The following is a 20,853-nucleotide window of genomic DNA, read 5'->3' as shown; positions in this document are numbered from 1 at the left end:
GTCTTGTGGTGCAGTAGTTACACACTTAGGCGCTAAGTTTTGATCAAAGGCTCCAGTGGTTTTAATCCCCACTACTGACAAGAGACAAGCTGCCAAAGTCCCAGTGGCAGCAAGTGTGAATGAAATGTGGCGCAAAGAAGAGAGCTGACTGTTTACTGCCACTCTAATGATGTAAGTGAATGTAGAATGATTTAATTCTATCAGTCCCATCCTACTGACATCGTGAAGGTGCTCAATGTGTACTAAAGCCTGACTTTCAAAAGAACATACCCAGATACCAAATGAGGGTTGATCCAAGTTACCGTTACCTCATCTGAATCTGGCTTCCGTAACAAAACCATGAGTCAACCTTGTGGATGCCATATGCTATATTTGATATGGACCAGGCCTTAAACTTTGCACCTCCTTCAGAAATGAATTTAAATGCTTAGATATTTATAGCTGGTTGTGTTTGGGCCACCTTGCATTGGAGCCATCTTGGTTGCATTGGATACATTTTTCCCATGTCAGAAAACTTAAAAATAACAGCTTTACTTCTGTCTGTCGAAGTGCAAACACACGTTATAAATCTATTTATGTGGAACCTCTGCAAGACCCCCATTGTTACTATAGAAACAATAATGTATTAGAACGAGTGTATTTGAATTACAGCAGCAACTATTGTCAGAGCTGCTGTTATAGAAAATTAATCAACATCTTCTGACCAGTCAGTATCAAGAAATCAACAGTGCCATTGTATAAAAATCAAGATTTTAATACGACAACTTGACCATAGAGGATATTGTGGACCGAGAGCTCCAGCTTGTGAAATCACCGAGCAGACAGGACATTTATTGTCATTCAAGAAGTTGTTCATAGAGATTTGCTTTATTTAGTCAGACAATCAGACACGAGATATAATGTCATATTAAAGCGAGACGGCATTTCGATTTCATAAAATCGGTGAACTTTAGTTCCCTCTGAAATTTGGTCATTGTGATATATGTTTATTTCCGTAATATCTCACAAAATATCAGACCGTTCTGTGGCTGGGAAGTTATTTAATTTGAGGGGATTCCCGAGCAAATAATGTGCATGAAATCGCTCGCTTCGCGCAGTCAAGCAGGCAGAGGAAGTCCGTGTGCACATGCGTAGGTTTACCTGCTTCTTCTTCTTTTGGGTTTTACAGCAGCTGGCATCCACAGTGTTGCATTACTGCCATCTATAGGTTTACCTTGACCGTGCACTGACAGTTACATCATTCTGTCGCTAAACGAACAGCTGATCACACCGAGGTGCTCGCTAACCACCGATATTTATTAGTTTGGTCCTGTGTTTCCTTTCCTCCACAACATAATGTCTTTTCTTCTTGCTTTCCGTTACTGTAGTCGGTCTTTCACATTTCATTCGCACACTCACGTCCTCCATTGCTCTCTCCTGTTTCAAATTTGTATCCCACAATGCCTTGCGCAAACGGGGAAAGCCCACCATATGATACGTGATGCAGTATCTTGAATTGGGTCATGGTGAAGCAGGAAAAAATAGTGGAGAATTTAGGGCCACATGGCTCTAAATTCATTAATTGTTCTATTTAAAAAAACTAATAAAATTGGAAGTCTGTGATTTGAATTCAGTAGCTTTCGGTCCACTAAACAAAAATAATTAGGTGTCAGGGAAAATTCTTTTTATGACCTACACTTGAAAAATCTGAAAGGCAGTCTAGCTTTAAAATTACAGTGTATACTGTACAACACAGCACTGAGAATTAACGAAAGGCCAATGACGACAGTGGCTGCTTTTCAATCTAAATTTTACGCAGCTGCACCAATAAAGAATTGGGCAGCATGATCAAAATATTTCTGCACTAATGGAAGCTCAGAGGATGCTGACACTCCCAGCAAACTGTTGACAGGGCATTGGAGGACACTGTTGCTCTCTTTCACATACTCACTGCATATATGTGTGTGTGTGTGTGTGTGTGTGTGTGTGTGTGTGTGTGTGTGTGTGTGTGTGAGAGAGAGAGAGAGAGAGAGAGAGAGAGAGAGAGAGAGAGTGTCCAGTTAGAACTCACTGTTCCCACAACTATATTATTATCCTTTGAGAGAGAAGCAGTGTGACTAATTAAAAAGATTGTGTGTGTGTGTGTGTGTGTGTGTGTGTGTGTGTGTGTGTGTGTGTGTGTGTGTGAGAGAGACAGAAAGAGAGAGAGAGAGAGAGAGAGAGACGGCCTGAGAGTGAGAAACAGAAGATGAGGCGGAAGACAGAAAAGGCTAATTAAAAGGAGGAAAAATGACAGGGGGAAACAGAGAGGAGGAGGGCTGATCAGGGCTGGGAAGGAGGGTGAGAGCGTGAGGAGGGTAAAAGAGAAGAAGAGCCAAACTGACAATTCTGGAGAGAGAGAGAGAGAGAGAGAGAGAGAGAGAGAGAGAGAGATTGGTGCCTCTGTACAAAAGGGATCAAGGGAATGTGACTTGGCAAGTGCCAGAGCATTGGGGTCTATTGAAGAAGAAGAAGACAAACGAGGACCAAGCTAAAACAGCAAGAGAACACTAATAAAGAGTTCCCAAACATAGACGTTTTATTGTGGTGAAAGGGAAAAGGACAGAGAGAGAGAGAGAGAGAGAGAGAGAGAGAGAGAGAGAGAGGGGCGTGCTGCTACCCCGGGCTGTCTGATTTACTTTCAGTTACTTGTGGAGAGTAGAAGATCTGCTAAAAAATTTCCTCCAGAGGATCAAGTGCTGTTCTGGTTCTTCATCTCTACGCCAACTCACCTGGTCAGAAGAGAAGAGCTGCTAAGCCATGAAGAGACCTCACGATTACAGCTCTCCAGATTCCGATGCTGATGAGCTGATCGACGTGGGGCAGGAGGACAGTTACTGGTGAGGATTACATTTACACATATACACACACCTGGACGTTCACCTTTCCTCCTCAGTCCTGCAGAGGGCACTGCCCAGTAGAGAGAACAGGTCAGGCACACTTATCTCAGGTGCAATATGCATGCGTACTTTGGTTTATTTTTTATTTTTAATTCATCTCCTAAATTTAGTTGTCACATCTGGACTGGATTTACTGTAGTGGTTCCTGAAAACTGGATTTATATATTAGAGGAACTCCAATAAGAACTAACTGGTAATGTAGAAATTAGAAATCTGAGCTTAAGTGATACCTGGTGGAGTTTTTCAGCAGTTAATTCAGAATAAGAGATTAGCAACAGTTCATCACTGTAGATGAAGTTTAAGTTGAGACTTTGCTCTATCAAAGGAAGCCTAAATATTGATATCGAACACCTGAAAGTTATACCTTAAAGAGCGAGCCAAACGTACGTCTTTACTTCTCATTCTTTACTAATTAAATTAATGAGAAAATATCATGATTTAAAGAAATACAAAGAATGTGCGACACATATTGCGTAGTTTTGTAAAATGTTTCTGATCACTCACCTTAGCAGATTACAAAAGCATGTTGCATCATGCTATAATAATAATAATAATAATAATAATAATAATAATAATAATAATAATAATAATCTGGCTTTTTAATCTAATTACTGTGATATCTTATTTAACATTTTATCTTTCATGCCTTATATTTTAGCCCACCAGTATAATATTATTTTTATTTCAAGTCAGTCTTTATTTCAGAAATGGACAAAAAGGCACTTGTGTGTTTGCCTTAGAAACAAAACCATGCATGGCTAAAGCCTGATATCACTTAAACAATTGTTATTCCCCTCTGCGGCATCGATTAGGCCGAACTGGGAATGTTTAATTTAATGAATCCAGCTCTTTTCAAAAAGACACTATATTGAATTTGCGTCGCAGTGCTTTGTACTGCATGGAAAAGGCAGCCATTACTCTTCCAGTCTGAATAGTGTGTATACAGGCAGCATTATACAAAACTGTGCATTAATCTCATGGAAAAATGGTTGTTGATTATATTATGTCATTTAATTCACTTTCTAAATTGTCACTGATTGTACAATCATATAATCAGATTGCATCGTAACATTCTTCAGACTTGACAAACAAATGTTGTTGAGTATCCCGGATTACTGCAAGAACTGGGGATTCCCAGATAAAATATCATGTTATTTTTAATGTAATAAAGGATTATGCTGACAAAGCATGTAGAGATTTGAACAGCATGGTAAAATAAAATATATAATAAAGAGGGCTTGGAACTAGAGTGTAAACATCACATTGAGTGAAAAACAGTGACATGGTTTCATACCACAGCGCTGTTGGATTCTCAGTCCTGATTGGCCAGAAGGTGTTGATTAATTTTCTATAACAGCAGCACTGACAGTACAGCCAGTTTCAAGAGAAATCACAGGTTTATATTAATATGCTTGTTTGAATCGTTTCTAGAGTAACAACCATCTCAAAGGGACCTATACATTAACTGCTCACATAACTCAGTAAGTCTGTCATTAAAAGACTTTTTAAAGTCATTTTCTCTTCTTCTTATTATTATTATTTTAAAGTAGAATTATTACTAAGGTGATTTTTTTTTTCTAAACCATATGCTTATTTAACATTTATGGAAGGAGGATCGGATATATAACAGTCAGAGGTAAAACTGTTCCTTTAGGCTTTCTGCCACACTGCATTTTTTTTCTTATTGACTTTAAGGTAGAAAGAAAAGAGAGGATATTGAGGAAATAGCTCATTTTAGCTGTTATAATGAAAATAATTACATTACATTATAGGCATTTAGCAGACGCTCTTATCCAAAGTGACGTACAACATACCCAGAGCAGCCTGGGGAGCAGTTGGGGGTTAGGTACCTTGCTCAAGGGCACTTCAGCCATTCTTGCTGGTCCAGGGAATCAAACTGGCAACCTTTTAGTCTAAAGCTGCTTCTCTAACAATTCGGCCATGGCTTCCCCCATGGCCTAATGGTTATTATAATGATATAATGATATTATAATTAATAATAATAATAATAATAATAATAATAATAATAATAATAATAATAATAATAATAATAATAACTAACTAGTTTCATGGACTATCTGCGTTGTGTAATGTGTAATCATTGGTAATTATGTGGCAAGAGAGGAATAAAACACTTTGAGATGTGCTGTTATTGGAAGATAATTAAAAACTGGGCAAGTAAATGAACATTCACACAGTGTAAACAAACAAACAAACAAACAAACAAACAAACAAACAAACAAGAACCCAGACTCTGATTCTAAATGATGCCTTGAGGATCAAAGGTCAGTGTTAACTTCGAGTGCACTTTGGAGACTAAGGACGGTTATGATCGTCAAACTCACAGGTCAAATGGTCAAAAATAGCAAGCAGTGTGAAGGCAGATCTTAAGACATCTAGTTGCTTAAATTTTCTTATATAAAAATGAATTTTTGTGCCCTAACCCCAGCACCATTTGAACATTAACAGACATCCGTTCTCTCCTCATACTTGGTAATATATATATATATATATATATATATATATATATATATATATATATATATATATATATACAAATTCACTGGATATGAGCAATCATGCACTCTCATTGGCTACTCTACTACTAGGATATCAGCTCATATACCTTGAGTAGAGAAAAATAAAACTGGAAAAATAGCTTTAGACATTTATTTAATTCTTCCTTGGACATTTCAGTTACGTAATTTTCAAACTTCTTTGAGCTTTTGAAGCGGTCTAAAAAAAATTCAACAAATTATAATGTTTAAAGATGAAGAATGTAAACAAACCAGCGAAATGACTGGAGCAATTTGTGAAAAAAGCGATAATAATAATAATTCTTGAAAAATAAAAAAGACACATTCTTACCATCAAATACTTTCATTCCATATTTTGTTGGGCTTTTTTTCAATACCTAATTCTATACCTCGGCACGACAGCAAGACGGCACTTTCTACAAAAAAACAACAACACTAAAGTCAATTCGTGCAGCCATCAATAGGTTTTTAAGAAATCTGCCTAAGCAGAAATTATTTTGTCGGATATTTTGTATAAAGTTTTTATTTATCGAATTTGCTAAAAATAAAAATGATCTGTTTCTCATATGTGACATATATGTCACAGCTTTGCAGACAAATCAGGAACAGATTTAAGAATTGTTCTCAATTTTTCCTTTGAAACGCACCATAAAGAAGTTTCAAAAGTGCATGTTTTTAGGCTTTAAACTGACATGTGCAAATTATGTACAGCCATGGAAACGTTTAGTGCTCTGTAAGAAATGTGTGTCTGAAGTAATAAATATCTGCGCTGGCGTCACATTATGTTTTAGTTTAGAGATCAAACGTCATAACATAATGAGCGTGTCTCTGATCAATTATGGTCTTTAGATGAGAGTAAGTATGTTTAAGTCACCAGGAATACACAAGCAAACAAATAGTGTAATGATTATGTAAGAGTTAGCAGGCCAAAGCAAACCAGATCCACACTGAGGATTCTTCAGAGGATTGAAGAAGACCAAGTGCATGCAAATCCCAATGTTCTCTCGTGCCCTACAGATATGTAATCATCATGGCTTCAAAAAATTTTTATATGATTTTTTTTTAGATGCAAGAAGCGTATCATATCAGCCAGGCGCTCCTGTGTCTCGCTGTTCTTTGAATTAAATTAGATTGAGTTTGATGATGTGCAACTATGTTTCTGCATTGTATTAAGCACAATAATGACAACAATATGCAATGACATCAAAGGCTTTAATCTGTCTTTCTTTTGCTCTCTCTATTGCTCTCTTTTCCCTGTGTTTTGCTGCCTCAGTTCTGTCTCTGGGTCCATGTCTCCAGGCAGTACTTCACAGATCCTAGCCCGCAAGAAGAGAAGAGGGGTGAGTTTATAATTCTGCCTCTGTTTTTCTCATTTACGCGTTTCAGACATAAATGCTATATCTAGGACATGCAGAATATTGCATGAGGGTGTTTTATTTTTCTATCCAAATACTTTCTGTAGATAATTGAGAAAAGGCGCAGAGACAGGATCAACCATAGTCTGTCAGAGCTTAGGAGACTCGTGCCCAGCGCCTTTGAGAAACAGGTATGAGAGTCATTAATGCAAGACACTTATGATTTTGATTAGTAGTACACTGTCAGAAATAGAGGTACAGGAGGAGTCTATTTCTGGTACAAGTTACACTAATGCATCCCTTAGGGCTCATTATTGGACCTTAAGGGCCAAAAAGGGACATATATGTTCCTAAGTGGTATTGAAAGTTTGTGAACCCTTTAGAATTTTCTATATTTCTGCATAAATATGACCTAAAACGTCATCAGATTTTCACACAAGTCCTAAAAGTAGATAAAGAGAACCCAGTTAAACAAATGAGACAAACATATTTTACTTGGTCATTTATTTATTGAGGAAAATGATCCAATATTACATATCTGTGAGTGGCAAAAGTATGTGAACCTTTGCTTTCAGTATCTGGTGTGACCCCCTTGTGCAGCAATAACTGCAACCAAACATTTCCGATAACTGTTGATCAGTCCTGCACACTGGCTTGGAGGAATTTTAGCCCATTCCTCCGTACAGAACAGCTTCAACTCTGGGATGTTGGTGGGTTTCCTCACATGAACTGCTCGCTTCAGGTCCTTCCACAACATTTCGATTGGATTAAGGTCAGGACTTTGACTTGGCCATTCCAAAACATTAACTTTATTCTTCTTTAACCATTCTTTGGTAGAACGACTTGTGTGCTTAGGGTAGTTGTCTTGCTGCATGACCCACCTTCTCTTGAGATTCAGTTCATGGACAGATGTCCTGACATTTTCCTTTAGAATTCGCTGGTATAATTCAGAATTCATTGTTCCATGAATGATGGCAAGCCGTCCTGGCCCAGATGCAGCAAAACAGGCCCAAACCATGATACTACCACCACCATGTTTCACAGATGGGATAAGGTTCTTATGCTGGAATGCAGTGTTTTCCTTTCTCCAAACATAACGCTTCTCATTTAAACCAACGAGTTCTATTTTGGTCTCATCCATCCACAAAACATTTTTCCAATAGCCTTCTGGCTTGTCCACGTGATCTTTAGCAAACTGCAGACGAGCAGCAGTGTTCTTTTTGGAGAGCAGTGACTTTCTTCTTGCAACCCTGCCATGCACACCATTGTTGTTCAGTGTTCTCCTGATGGTGAACTCATGAACATTAACATTAGCCAATATGAGAGAGGCCTTCAGTTGCTTAGAAGTTACCCTGAGGTCCTTTGTGCCCTCGCTGACTATTACACGCCTTGCTCTTGGAGTGATCTTTGTTGGTCGACCACTCCTGGGGAGGGTAACAATGGTCTTGAATTTCCTCCATTTGTACACAATCTGTCTGACTGTGGATTGGTGGAGTCCAAACTCTTTAGAGATGGTTTTGTAACCTTTTCCAGCCTGATGAGCATCAACAACGCTTTTGCTGAGGTCCTCAGAAATCTCCTTTGTTCGTGCCATGATACACTTCCACAAACATGTGTTGTGAAGATCAGACTTTGATAGATCCCTGTTCTTTAAATAAAACAGGGTGCCCACTCACACGTGATTGTCATCCCATTGACTGAAAACACCTGACTCTAATTTCACCTTCAAATTAACTGCTAATCCTAGAGGTTCACATACTTTTATCCACTCACAGATATGTCATATTGGATCACTTTCCTCAATAAACAAGTGACCAAGTATAATATTTTTGTCTCATTTGTTTAACTGGGTTCTCTTTATCTACTTTTAGGACTTGTGTGAAAATCTGATGTTGTTTTAGACCATATTTATGCAGAAATATAGAAAGTTCTAAAGGGTTCACAAACTTTCAAGCACCACTGCAAAGGGTACAAATAAATACCTTAGAGCATCCTGCCCCAGTGACAAGCCATTGTACCCCTAAAGGTACAACAATGTACTTTATTTTCCAAGAGTGTATTCTAAAATGTTGATAATGCTGGATATATCATTAGTTTGTGTTTAGAAGTGTAAGTCTAAGTGCTTGTGAAATGTATTGCTATTGCAATGAAACCATCAGCATGTAATCCCCTTCACCTCAACTGAGCCCAGTATCTCTGTTAAAACTGTCCATGTTGTTTGAGCTGAGTTAAAAAGGCAAGAGTTAATTTCCAGGTCAGAAAAGCAAAAAATAGCTCTCAAGTGCTACAACAGAAAAATTGTTCACTCTATTGTCAGGAAATCAAAGGCTTAAATCCCAATGGTGCTACAATCACCCGGAGCCATGAGCCAAGTGAGCAAATCTGGCTGTGCTGTCTGGGTGGGTGGGGCAGTATACCGTCTCTCCCCTGTCAATCACAGTGACACAGCATCTCATGTATGTATGTGGAAGAGGGTAGATAGCGCTTTCCTCTGAGTGTATTACATTGTCCTGTGATGAAGCTTGAGCAACAGTTGGAAAAGATGTTGTTGGCTGGCTTCATGTGTCTCAGAGGAAGCAGATATTAGCTTCACCTTATCCAGTTAGTAGCTGTTGTATGATAGAGAAGAGCTGGCTGGTGCAAGGGAATTGACAATTGACTGTGTGGGGGAAAATTTGGGGTGGGGGGGGTCTATGATTAATTATCGGTAACCATGTTTAAGCATTACTGCCTGCACCTTTAATGTTTAAGTCAGTGCATGGAAGTAAAAAGCATGAAAATAGATTGAATTCACGTCTCCTGTTTAGGGTTCGTCTAAACTTGAGAAGGCTGAGATTCTTCAGATGACAGTGGATCATCTCAAATTGTTGCATGCCATGGGTTCAAAAGGTGAGTGGATTAAACATATTTTTCTGTATTTTCTATATTTTCGCTAAAAAAAAAAATCCCACAAGTTTTGTTAAGAGATCGTACCTGTATACTAAAGTGTGATGATTTTACCTTGAAGGTTATTTCGATGCTCGTGCACTGGCAGTAGACTACAGGACATTGGGATTTCGTGAGTGTGTGGGCGAGGTGGTGAGATACCTCAGCTCTCTGGAGGGTGCTGAGTCTTCAGATCCTATTGGTGCCCGCTTGGTGTCTCATCTGAGTCAATGTGCCAGTGAGCTTGACCCTCTGCATCAGAGCCCAGCCTCCTTGGCCTTTCATCCTTGGCCTTGGGGCTCCTTCCCTCAGCTCAGTGCCTCCTCTAGCCCAGCCTCTTCTTCCCATTTTCCTCCTGCCACCCGCCGAGAGATGGCCCCTCATGCTGCTGCGACTCTCCTGGCATACCCCTCACCAGCGCTGTGTGTTGCACCACTGGGAAACCAGGGGGCGCTATTGAGCCCTGCATTATCTCCTGTGCACAGGATGCCCTCTGTTTCATCACACCCTCACAGACTGGCACAGCCGTCCACAGAGAGCTCAACTGTTCCCTCACCTCTGCATTCTGTCCCACTCCGTTCTCATAACTCCTCCTCCCCTTCCTCTAATTCCGCTTCGTCTTCCCCCTCCTCTTCATCCGTTGGTCATCCTCAGGTTTCCTTCAGACCCTTCGTTGCTCTGAGGTCTCCAGCCCCACTGATCAGGGTCAGCAAATCAGCACACAGTTGGGGAACAGAGATCGGGGCCTTCTGATTCAGCTAATTTAGTGGACTTTTCACAAATATGCAACTTGTTGGGACAAGAGAGCTATGATATCATGAGTAATATCCATTTTGGTTATAGCCAGTAGAGAATGTTAAGAATGTATCCTCTTAACACCATGTTGGTACTTAAAAATTAAAAACCATGCAAAACCCAAATAGTAGTCACTGAACAGTGCAAATAGTGATACAGCCACACTAAAGCGCAATTATACTTATTATTTAAACGAAAAGACAACTTTTAACTCAGTGATTTAGTATCATACGTATTCTAGGTTTAGGAAAGAGCATGACTGGTGAGAATGGACTGTAAAAATGCACTGAAAAATGTGCCTTTCTCAATATAGACACGACAATATAAACACAAATTCCATCATCTGAGATATTTTTCTGTTTATTTGCTTATTTGTTTCCTCAGTCATTTAAATATCTTTACTCAGATTCTCATCTATGTTACCCATTTGACATGAAATTGCTTGCGGAGTTTTCATAAAGACAAAAGTGCCTTTTCAAATCAGTGCTTTATGTTGTTTTTCACTGAGTAAGTGCGCCAACCATCTCCCAACCATTAGGTGGCAGCAAAATAATAGTTCATGGAAATGAACTACATCACATCAGTCAGCTTGTAGTCAGCATATGCTGGAGAAGATGATGAGTTACTGCATGTCAGCATTCGCTCAATGTGTTTCTGGCTTTGAGCATGATTCCAAGCTTGATGTGGCTTTGGGTTGGATTACTTGCACACCAGAAACCATCCTTCAGGGTGCAATATAATCAATGTGCTACTTTGTGTTTTCCTGAGCCTTCTTAGAGAGGATGATGGGAATGCTGGAGGGAGGAAGTGAAACGTGGTGGCGGTTGCCTGACTTTCTTTGCCACCAAGAGTCATCTGGTCAGTGCTGAATCTCATATCACATCCTCTGCTTATTGCTCGACGGTCTGTAGACTGTAATTTGGATGAGTCTTTGCTGTCTCTCAAAATTATACATTTGTCTTCATGCACGCACAAAGACAAACCCTGTGTCCGAAATCGCTCCCTACTCACTATATAGGGCACTATATAGTGGGGACGCCATTTTGTAGTGCTGTTCGAAACCTTAATGAGGATTAATTACACCCTATATAGTGCACTCAAAGTATCCCACAATGCAACACGAATAGTAGTGTACAACCGTGGTCACTAACCAAAGCAATATATCCCATCATGCATTGCAGTCGCGCTGAAAGAAATCAAATTAAAAGTCTCAAATTTGATTTAATAAAAGGCAGCGGCAAAGAAGAAAGTATTCAGCCTTGATTTAAAAAAAACTGAAAGTACTTTGTATTGATTAATGTAGGAAATACGCTCAGTGTAATAACAAAAATACATGCATGTATTTATTATTTTGAAAACCCACCAGCCGGCTGATCTAGCACGTTTTAATTGTGCGATAGTAATGACGTAAATACCAGCGCGACAGAGTAGTGTCCGAAAGCATTTTTTCATTTTACCAATGAGCTCACTATATAGTCCTCATCTCATCTCATTATCTCTAGCCGCTTTATCCTGTTCTACAGGGTCGCAGGCAAGCTGGAGCCTATCCCAGCTGACTACGGGCGAAAGGCGGGGTACACCCTGGACAAGTCGCCAGGTCATCACAGGGCTGACACATAGACACAGACAACCATTCACACTCACATTCACACCTACGGTCAATTTAGAGTCACCAGTTAACCTAACCTGCATGTCTTTGGACTGTGGGGGAAACCGGAGCACCCGGAGGAAACCCACGTGGACACGGGGAGAACATGCAAACTCCGCACAGAAAGGCCCTCGCAGGCCACGGGGCTCGAACCCGGACCTTCTTGCTGTGAGGTGACAGCGCTAACCACTACACCACCGTGCCACTCTTGTATAGTCCTCTATATAGTAATTCCCTATATAGTGAGTAGGGAGTAGTGAACGAATGAGTGATTTCGGACACAGAGAAAAAAAAGTAAGTGTGTGCCAAGGACTTGAGCTCAAGTTACTAATGACACATTACTAACTTTATCAATAACGAACGCACTTTCTAAAAGCTTTGTACAGTATACATATAATCATACACAGTCAGGAGAAGAGGTAGACTACCCTTTGCCCTGACTAGGATAAAGAGGTTATTGGAGATAAATGAAATAATACTGAAACCTGGCAGCCCCTCCTATGCGTGTCCGCAATTTTCTGACCTCCACATTCAAGTAAAAAACTTTGCACTTGCACAAAATTTTTTTTTGGATTCATCTTATGGGATCCCGACCCATACACCTATTCTGAAGCTTTCTTCGGATGTGTTTGTTTTCAACATTGTATTCATACACTCAAAGATGCATTACCTGGTCAAGTCAAATATTTTTAATTTGCACTAGCAGCACTGGTGCAAATTGTTACTCTCACTCAGGATCTTTCTACTTTCTTTTTCTTCTGTTTTTTAGGATGCTATTTCTCCCTCAGTTTTCAACCAATCATCACCAAATTTCATATGAAGAATAGCTCTGGACTGAATTACGTTGCTATGACTTTTGGTGGTGATCTGGATCACCGAACCGGAATGATCCATGAAAACTGGCTTTTTCAATCACTTATAACTCTGTCAATTTCCATGACTTTTTCAATCAGTTTTTTTTTTTTTATTTTGTTCAGGGCGGCAGGATGCAACTTTTCCTCACTAAAAGTCATTCTCTATCTCTTACCGTTCCAGATCTATAGGGTACGGTGACCAGATGTCCCATTTTGTAAGAGTTAGCGCAAATTACTGTGACTTTAGTCACATTCTCTGTCTAGTTTGTATTCCTTTCGTCAACATAGGGAGCTACTGGAACACATGGAATGCATAATAATGGCCTAGTAGATCTAGGCTCCATTTGGGAGTCAAGAGATGATCCAAGTGTGACAGTCCAGGAAGACTGTTCACTGTATATGGGCAGGAATGATGATGGATGATCCCCAGAGCAAAAGGCCAAAAAACAAACAAACCAAAAAACAACTCATTGTCTGTCTCAAACTACCAGCAATATCTGAGAGTGAGTTAAAGGGTTAAAAGGTTCAAGACTGATTATAGTATTCAACCCCAAAATGGCGATGGCCCATGTGTCCAGCAGAGACTTGTTAGCAGGATACAACCATTAAAAGACGAGACAGATATCCTTCCATCCAAAAAGGTCATAGGAACGCACCTAGTAGGCTGTACTTCAGTGTTGGTACTAGCTGGATAACATAGTACATTGCAGTAAATCAGTTTAAATTAAATATTACATTATAGACATTTAGCAGACGTTCTTATCCAGAGCAATGTACAACGAGCACACACACACAGTACCTGGGGAGCAATTAGGGATTAGGTACCTTGCTCTTCACTTCACTTCAGCCACAGATTTTTCCTGCCAGTCCAGGGGATCAAACCAGTGACCCTTTGGGCCCCAGGCTGCTTCTTTAAAGTGCATATCACGGGTAAATTCAGGAGCAACATCAATGTAATTCTTCTATTTTATATTAAACTTTGGTCAAATATCAAACGGCTAGAGATAATGAGATGAGATGAGATTTTGCATTTTGTGCAATTTTTTTACCTTGTGCAATACCAGAAAAATTCAGTTGAAATCAAGCCATTGGAGGCGAATTGGTTCGCCTCTGAAAAAACTTGGCATTTGGATTTCCTGGCAAACACTGATTTTCGTGACGTCACGTGCGGGACGCTTCCCTCTGAATCCTACGTCAGCGCTGGTTGGTTTATGAGAAAACGGCCTGGTGGTTTTCTGCAAATTTCTTCAACGTTATCGCGTAATTATTAAAATGATTAACAGATGTATTGTAGGAGGGTGCAGCAACACCAATCTTGATGGGATTAGTACTCATCGTTTCCAAAAGACCGGACAATGAGAGAGAAATGGGAGCGCTTGGTCTACACAGGCTGTGCACTGAAACCGTGCAAAGCTCGCGCAGCCTGCTGGCGCTTCCGCAGGTAACGTCACGAATCTGGCTCCAGACTCCCTTGGGATTTTTCCAGACATGTTTTATTATTTTATTTTTTTCTGCTGTAGACAGATGGCCTTGTGCAAAATTACCCTTCTGGATGAGTGTGTAAAGGGACATACTTTCATATATATATATATATATATATATATATATATATATATATATATATATATATATATATATAAAACTAAATTGATCAAGGATATGCACTTTAACCTTTAGGCCATGGCTGCCCATTCAGTATGAAATCCAGCTTAATTTTTTTTTCATTTCCTCCAAACCACTAGAGGGCGTGATGAGAGAGTGAATAAGCCATGACTTTTCATCATGAAAATATAAACATGTAAAAGTACATTTTAAATGCAACTCATATTTAACCAAATTAGTTGAAAATAAAACTATAATTCTATTTAGATATAATAATTATAATAATTATAGAAAACACTACTTTTTATTTTGTTTTATTTACTTTGCAAGAGCGCAAATGAATGAAGCTTGAATGTAAGATAAATTATCATGCAAAACAATATGGTTTGATGTTCATACAGCTTAGGCATTGGGCAGCTCATATGACTGGAAGGTCCTAAACAATTGGAAAACATTGTCCCTAGATGAAGAGAAGAAGAAAAACAACTTTATTCATCACACGTACACTTAAGCACAGTGAAATTCCTTTCTGCATTTAACCCACCTGAAGCAGTGACACACACACACACATGCGCAATGAGCACACACACATACCCAGAGCAGTGGGCAGCCATGCTACAGCGCCCGGAGAGCAGTTAGGGGTTAGATGCCTTGCTCAAGGACACTTCAGCCCAAGGCCGCCCCATATTAACCTAACCTGCATGTCTTTGGACTGTGGAGGAAACCGGAGCACCCGGAGGAAACCTACGCAGACACGGGGAGAACATGCAAACTCCACATAGAAAGGCCCCTGTCGGCCACTGGGCTCGAACCCAGAACCTTCTTGCTGTGAGGCGACAGTGCTAACCACTATACCACCGTGCCGCCCAAGGCAGGTCATCCATCTTCACCGAGGAACAACAGGCTGGAATTCCTGCAGAGATAGATGCATTGCAAAAACTGCTCTTGTCAGAACTTCATCAGAATAATAATCTGATAAGGACACCTTTGACATTATTGAACTCTGTTATGTTTGGATTATTCGAGGCAATAAAAATCTTTGGGAATTCAGTGTTTGGTGATACAGTTAACATTATTCTGAATTGTGCCTACACAGTTGTACTCATTCATGCTATCAAACAAGAGGCCATGGGTAACTCTCAACATGATACTACCACCACCATGCTTCATTATGGGGATTGTGCTCGGAGTGATAATAACCAATTAAGTCAATTTCATTTCCGGTTTTGAACACAAAATATGGAGAAGTTCAAGGGGGTAAATACTAAGTTAATACATTTTTCGCAAACTCAAAAAGCATCAAATTCATTACGGCTCCATGTTGCAACTACTGCATGAAATTATTTTTTAAAATTAATTTTATTTATGTATTTAATTTGTGTTCCTGTTTGAGCTATACTGAGTCAGATAAGGGTGTGTTTAACTCTTGTGTAAACATTGGTGTTTCTGCATATACAGTGCCTTGAAAAAGTATTCATACCCCTTGAACTTTTTCATATTTTTCCACCTTACAATCACAAACTTAAAAGTTTTTTATTGAGATTTGATGTGATAGACCAACACAGAGTAGCACATAATTGTGAAGTGAAACGAAAATGATAAATGGTCTTCAAAATTTTAAACAAATGTGCATTAGTATTCAGCCCCCTGTACTCTGATACCTCTAAATACAATCCAGTGTAATCAATTGCCTTCAGAAGTAATCTAATTAGTTGATAGAGTCCTACTGTGTGTAATTTACTCTCAGCATAAATACACTTGTTCTGTGAAGGCCTCAGTGGTTTGTTAGAGAACGCTGAAGAACAAACAGCATCATGAAGACCAAAGAACTCACCAGACAGGTCAGGGATAAAGTTCTGGAGAAGTTTAAAGCAGGGTTAGGTCATAAAAAAATATCCCAAGCTCTGAACATCTCAAGAAGCACTGTTCAATCCATTATTCAAAAATGGAAAAAGTATGGCACAACTGCAAACCTACCAAGACACGGCCGTCCACCTAAACTGACAGAGCGAGCAAGGACAGCACTGGTCAGAGAAGCAGCCAAGAGGCCCATGATCACTCTGGAGGAGCTGCAGAAATCCACAGCTCAGGTGGGAGAATCTGTGCACAGGACAACTGTAAGTCATACACTCCACAAATCTGGCCTTTTTGGAAGAGTGGCAAGAAGAAAGCCATTGTTGAAAGACAGGCATAAGAAGTCCCGTTTGCAGTTTGCCAGAAGCCATGTAGGGGACACAGCAAACATGTGGAAGAAGGTGCTTTGTTCAGATGAGACCAAAGTTGAACTTTTTGGCCTAAATGCAAAGCGCTATGTGTGGTGGAAAACTAACACTGCTCATCACCCTGCACACACCATCCCCACTGTGAAACATGGTGGTGGCAGCATCATGCTATGGGGATGCTTTTCTTCAGCAGGGACAGGGAAGCTGGTCAGAGTTGATGGGAAGATGGATGGAGCTAAATACAGGGCAATCCTAGCCTGGGCCCGCCCATCCTAAGTGTGACGCAACACGGGGGGCTGTTGCGAACTTAGTCTGGCAAGGCAAGCTATCTCCAGCTCTTCCAAGCTCCTGAAAAATCGGGAGCCAATCAACTTTGAGCATCTCCAATGGCCCTGGGTAGAGGCGTGTTCAAGGCAGTGACATAGTAGAACTGCGACCGGAAGCCATAGATTGTTTACAGAATCTATGCCGGAAGCGCTTCATTCACTAGAAACATTACGAACATGGAGCAGCGGCAAGCCTTTGACACAGCGGTAGATGCTGTATTGAAAGCATTCAACGGGAAGTTTTCATTGAAAACGGAGCAAAGAGCAGCCCTGGAGGTATTTATTCTCCTCATTCTTCTTCCTGTTACTCAAGCAGTTTCCGTCGCGTCACATATGTCAGAGGAAAGAGTGATGTGATTGGTTTAAGCTTCGTCACAGCCTTTTCTGGCTTCGACCAGTAGCAAACCGAGGCATTTCAGGGAGGCGGGTCAACCACGCGCTTTGGGAAACGGTTGGGCTTAATATCTATGCCAGACCAATGCTTGCAGAGCTTTGAAGTTGCGTTAGCCAGACTAGGGCAATCCTGGAAGAAAACCTGTTGGAGGCTGCAAGAGACTTGAGACTGGGAAGGAGATTCACCTTCCAGCAAGACAATGACCCTAAACATACAGCCAGAGCTACAATGGAATGGTTTAGATCAAAGAATATTCATGTGTTAGAATGGCCCAGTCAAAGTCCAGACCGAAATCCCATTGAGCATCTGTGGCAAGACTTGAAAATTGCTGTTCACAGACGCTCTCCATCCAATCTGGCTGAGCTTGAGCTATTTTGCAAAGAAGAATGGGCAAAAATTTCAGTGTCTAGATGTGCAAAGCTGGTAGAGACATACCACAAAAGACTTGCAGCTGTAATTGCAGCAAAAGGTGGCTCTACAAAGTATTGACGCAGAGGGGCTGAATACTAATGCACATCACATTTTTCAGATTTTTATTTGTTTAAAATTTTGAAGACCATTTATCATTTTCATTTCACTTCACAATTATGTGCTACTCTGTGTTGGTCTGTCACATAAAATCTCAATAAAAAACTTTAAGTTCATGGTTGTAAGGTGGAAAAATGTGAAAAAGTTCAAGGGGTATGAATACTTTTTCAAGGCACTGTATGCATGACTTCAAAAGGGTGGACAACTCATCCCGCAATAAAAGTCCCCCCCCCCCCCCCATGATTTTACTTTCTTTCTGAAAGTCTCTGTTTCATTTTGCCTGAAAGGTGAATTGTGGACCATTGAGAATGTAGCAAGGCTCCAAGAGAAAACACCAGGGATCTTGTAGATTAAAAGTAGACGGCCTTTTGATTTCATAAAATCGGTGAAATTTAGTTCCCTCTGAAATTTGGTAATTGTGATATATGTTTATTTTTGTAATACCTTAAAAATAGCCAGGCTATTCTGTGTCTGGGAAGTTATTTAATTTGAGGGGATTCCCGAGCAAATAATATGCATGAAATCGCTCGCGTCACGCAGTCAAGCACACAGATGAAGTCCGTGTGCGCATGCGCAGTTTTACCTTCTTCTTCTTTTGGGTTTTACGGCAGCTGGCATCCAGTGTTGCATTACTGCCATCTACAGGTTTACCTTGACCGTGCACTGACAGTTACATCATTCTGTCGCTAAACGAACAGCTGATTGCACCGAGGTGCTCGCTGACCGCCGATATTTATTAGTTTGGTCCTGCGTTTCCTTTCCTTCGCAACATAACGTCTTTTCTTCTCGCTTTCCATTACTGTAGTCGGTCTTTCACATTTCATTCGCACACTCACGTCCTCCATTTTTATCTCCTGTTTCAGATTTGTATCCCACAATGCCTTGTGCAAATGGGGAAAGCCCACCACGTGATACATGACGTAATATCTTGAATTGGGTCATGGTGAAGCAGGAAAAAATAGCGGAGAATTTAGGGCCACATGGTCCTAAATTCATTCATTGTTCTATTTTTTTTTAAACCTCATAAATTTGGAAGTCTGTGATTTGAATTCAGTAGCTTTCAGTCCACTAAACAAAAATAATTGAGTGTCAGGGAAAATTCTTTTTATGAAAGGCAGTCTAGCTTTAAGTGTTCCACGAGGCATTTCTCAACCATGTAAAAGGAAGGAAGGAAGGTCTTGGCTTTACAGAAAGACAACTTACAATGATCCATTTTCATGACCTTGAGCAGAGAGCTGTAGAACTTCCGGTGTGTGGTTTTAAATGATCGTAACATGCATTTTCACCATAACACATGTTCAGAATAAACACAGACCCTATTCTATTAAATCCAGAAAGCAAATGCTTCTCTGAAAGAAATGACACCCCTGAACTGTTATCTCATCTCATCTCATTATCTCTAGCCGCGTTATCCTGTTCTACAGGGTCGCAGGCAAGCTGGAGCCTATCCCAGCTGACTACGGGCGAAAGGCGGGGTACACCCTGGACAAGTTGCCAGGTCATCACAGGGCTGACACATAGACACAGACAACCATTCACACTCACATTCACACCTACGGTCAATTTAGAGTCACCAGTTAACCTAACCTGCATGTCTTTGGACTGTGAGGGAAACCGGAGCACCCGGAGGAAACCCACGCGGACACGGGGAGAACATGCAAACTCCACACAGAAAGGCCCTCGCCGGCCACGGGGCTCGAACCCGGACCTTCTTGCTGTGAGGCGACAGCGCTAACCACTACACCACTACACCACCGTGCCGCCCCTGAAATGTTATATGGCTGTCAAATAATTTGAATCCTAGCCTTTCTTCTATCACGCATACAGACCTGACAGCGCTGTTTGTTAAAGATTTGTTCAAATCTTCACTGTTGTATCGAGTCTTAGAGGACAAAAATGGTTTATTTCATTGCCATTATGCACATCTGAAGACCATAAGTATCAAGTTACGACCTATCAGATATTTAAATATGTTCAGATGCAACAGTCTTTGTTTGTTAGATGCTGCGTGGCGTCCGTGTGTGTACTTTTCTGTGATTCACTGTTGCTCCATTACTCCATCTGAAGTCTCTGGTCTGCACCCCTCCCCGTGGGAAAGCTGGCCTTGTGTGACTGCGGTGGCCCAAGCTGGAAGCTGTGGTGGCAGATCTGACTCTGCTGCTGCCAAAAGAATGGCAAGCCAGAGGAGATTCTCACACACACACACACACACACATACACACATGCACACGCATGAGAGGGAGTCTAAACATACTGCAACATAAACACACAAGCACACACTCCTGCCCACATCCAATTGTCCAGCTCCACAGTCACTTGTCCAGACCTGTGCTGCCTTGTGGATCCACGCTTCAGCCCTTACAGACACAGAGTCCCACCACAACTGGGAATAAACACACACACACACACACACACTGACATCTTATATATGCAAGTACGCTCCTTTTGAAACAAAACTCCACAAAAAAAACAAAAACCCATAGTCAAACAAACAATAACCCCCAAACCAAAAACATGCATTCTTTCATGCATTCAAAAGGATCGCTTTAAATTGCTCTAATGTGTTGCTCTTTGATGTTCAGACAAACACTTTAATTGCACGTCTTCAGGGAATACCATGTAGTGGTACTGTTTGTTATATAAGACTCACTGTCAACACCACCATCGTGCATTGCTTAATTGTTTAAGGGAATAAGCAATGTGCTTCTATATGTGTTGTTGATTTTATGTCAATACACTCTTATTGGGA

At 40.5% G+C, this 20,853-nt stretch overlaps 1 protein-coding gene across 1 annotated transcript; it reads left to right on the top strand.

Moving 5' to 3' along the window:
- Nucleotides 1-2,418: 2,418 nt before the first annotated feature.
- Nucleotides 2,419-10,907, top strand: heyl (hes related family bHLH transcription factor with YRPW motif like). Its single transcript, XM_060942035.1, has 5 exons — nt 2,419-2,858; nt 6,729-6,795; nt 6,918-7,001; nt 9,618-9,699; nt 9,818-10,907. The coding sequence occupies exons 1-5, from the start codon at nt 2,779-2,781 to the stop codon at nt 10,486-10,488; spliced, it is 984 nt and encodes a 327-aa protein (XP_060798018.1). The 5' UTR covers nt 2,419-2,778; the 3' UTR covers nt 10,489-10,907.
- The last annotated feature ends 9,946 nt before the right edge of the window (nt 10,908-20,853 follow it).

Source organism: Neoarius graeffei, chromosome 16, assembly GCF_027579695.1.
Source record: "Neoarius graeffei isolate fNeoGra1 chromosome 16, fNeoGra1.pri, whole genome shotgun sequence".
NCBI classification, from domain to species: Eukaryota; Metazoa; Chordata; class Actinopteri; order Siluriformes; family Ariidae; genus Neoarius; species Neoarius graeffei.
This window is presented reverse-complemented; position numbering and strand designations above follow the sequence as displayed.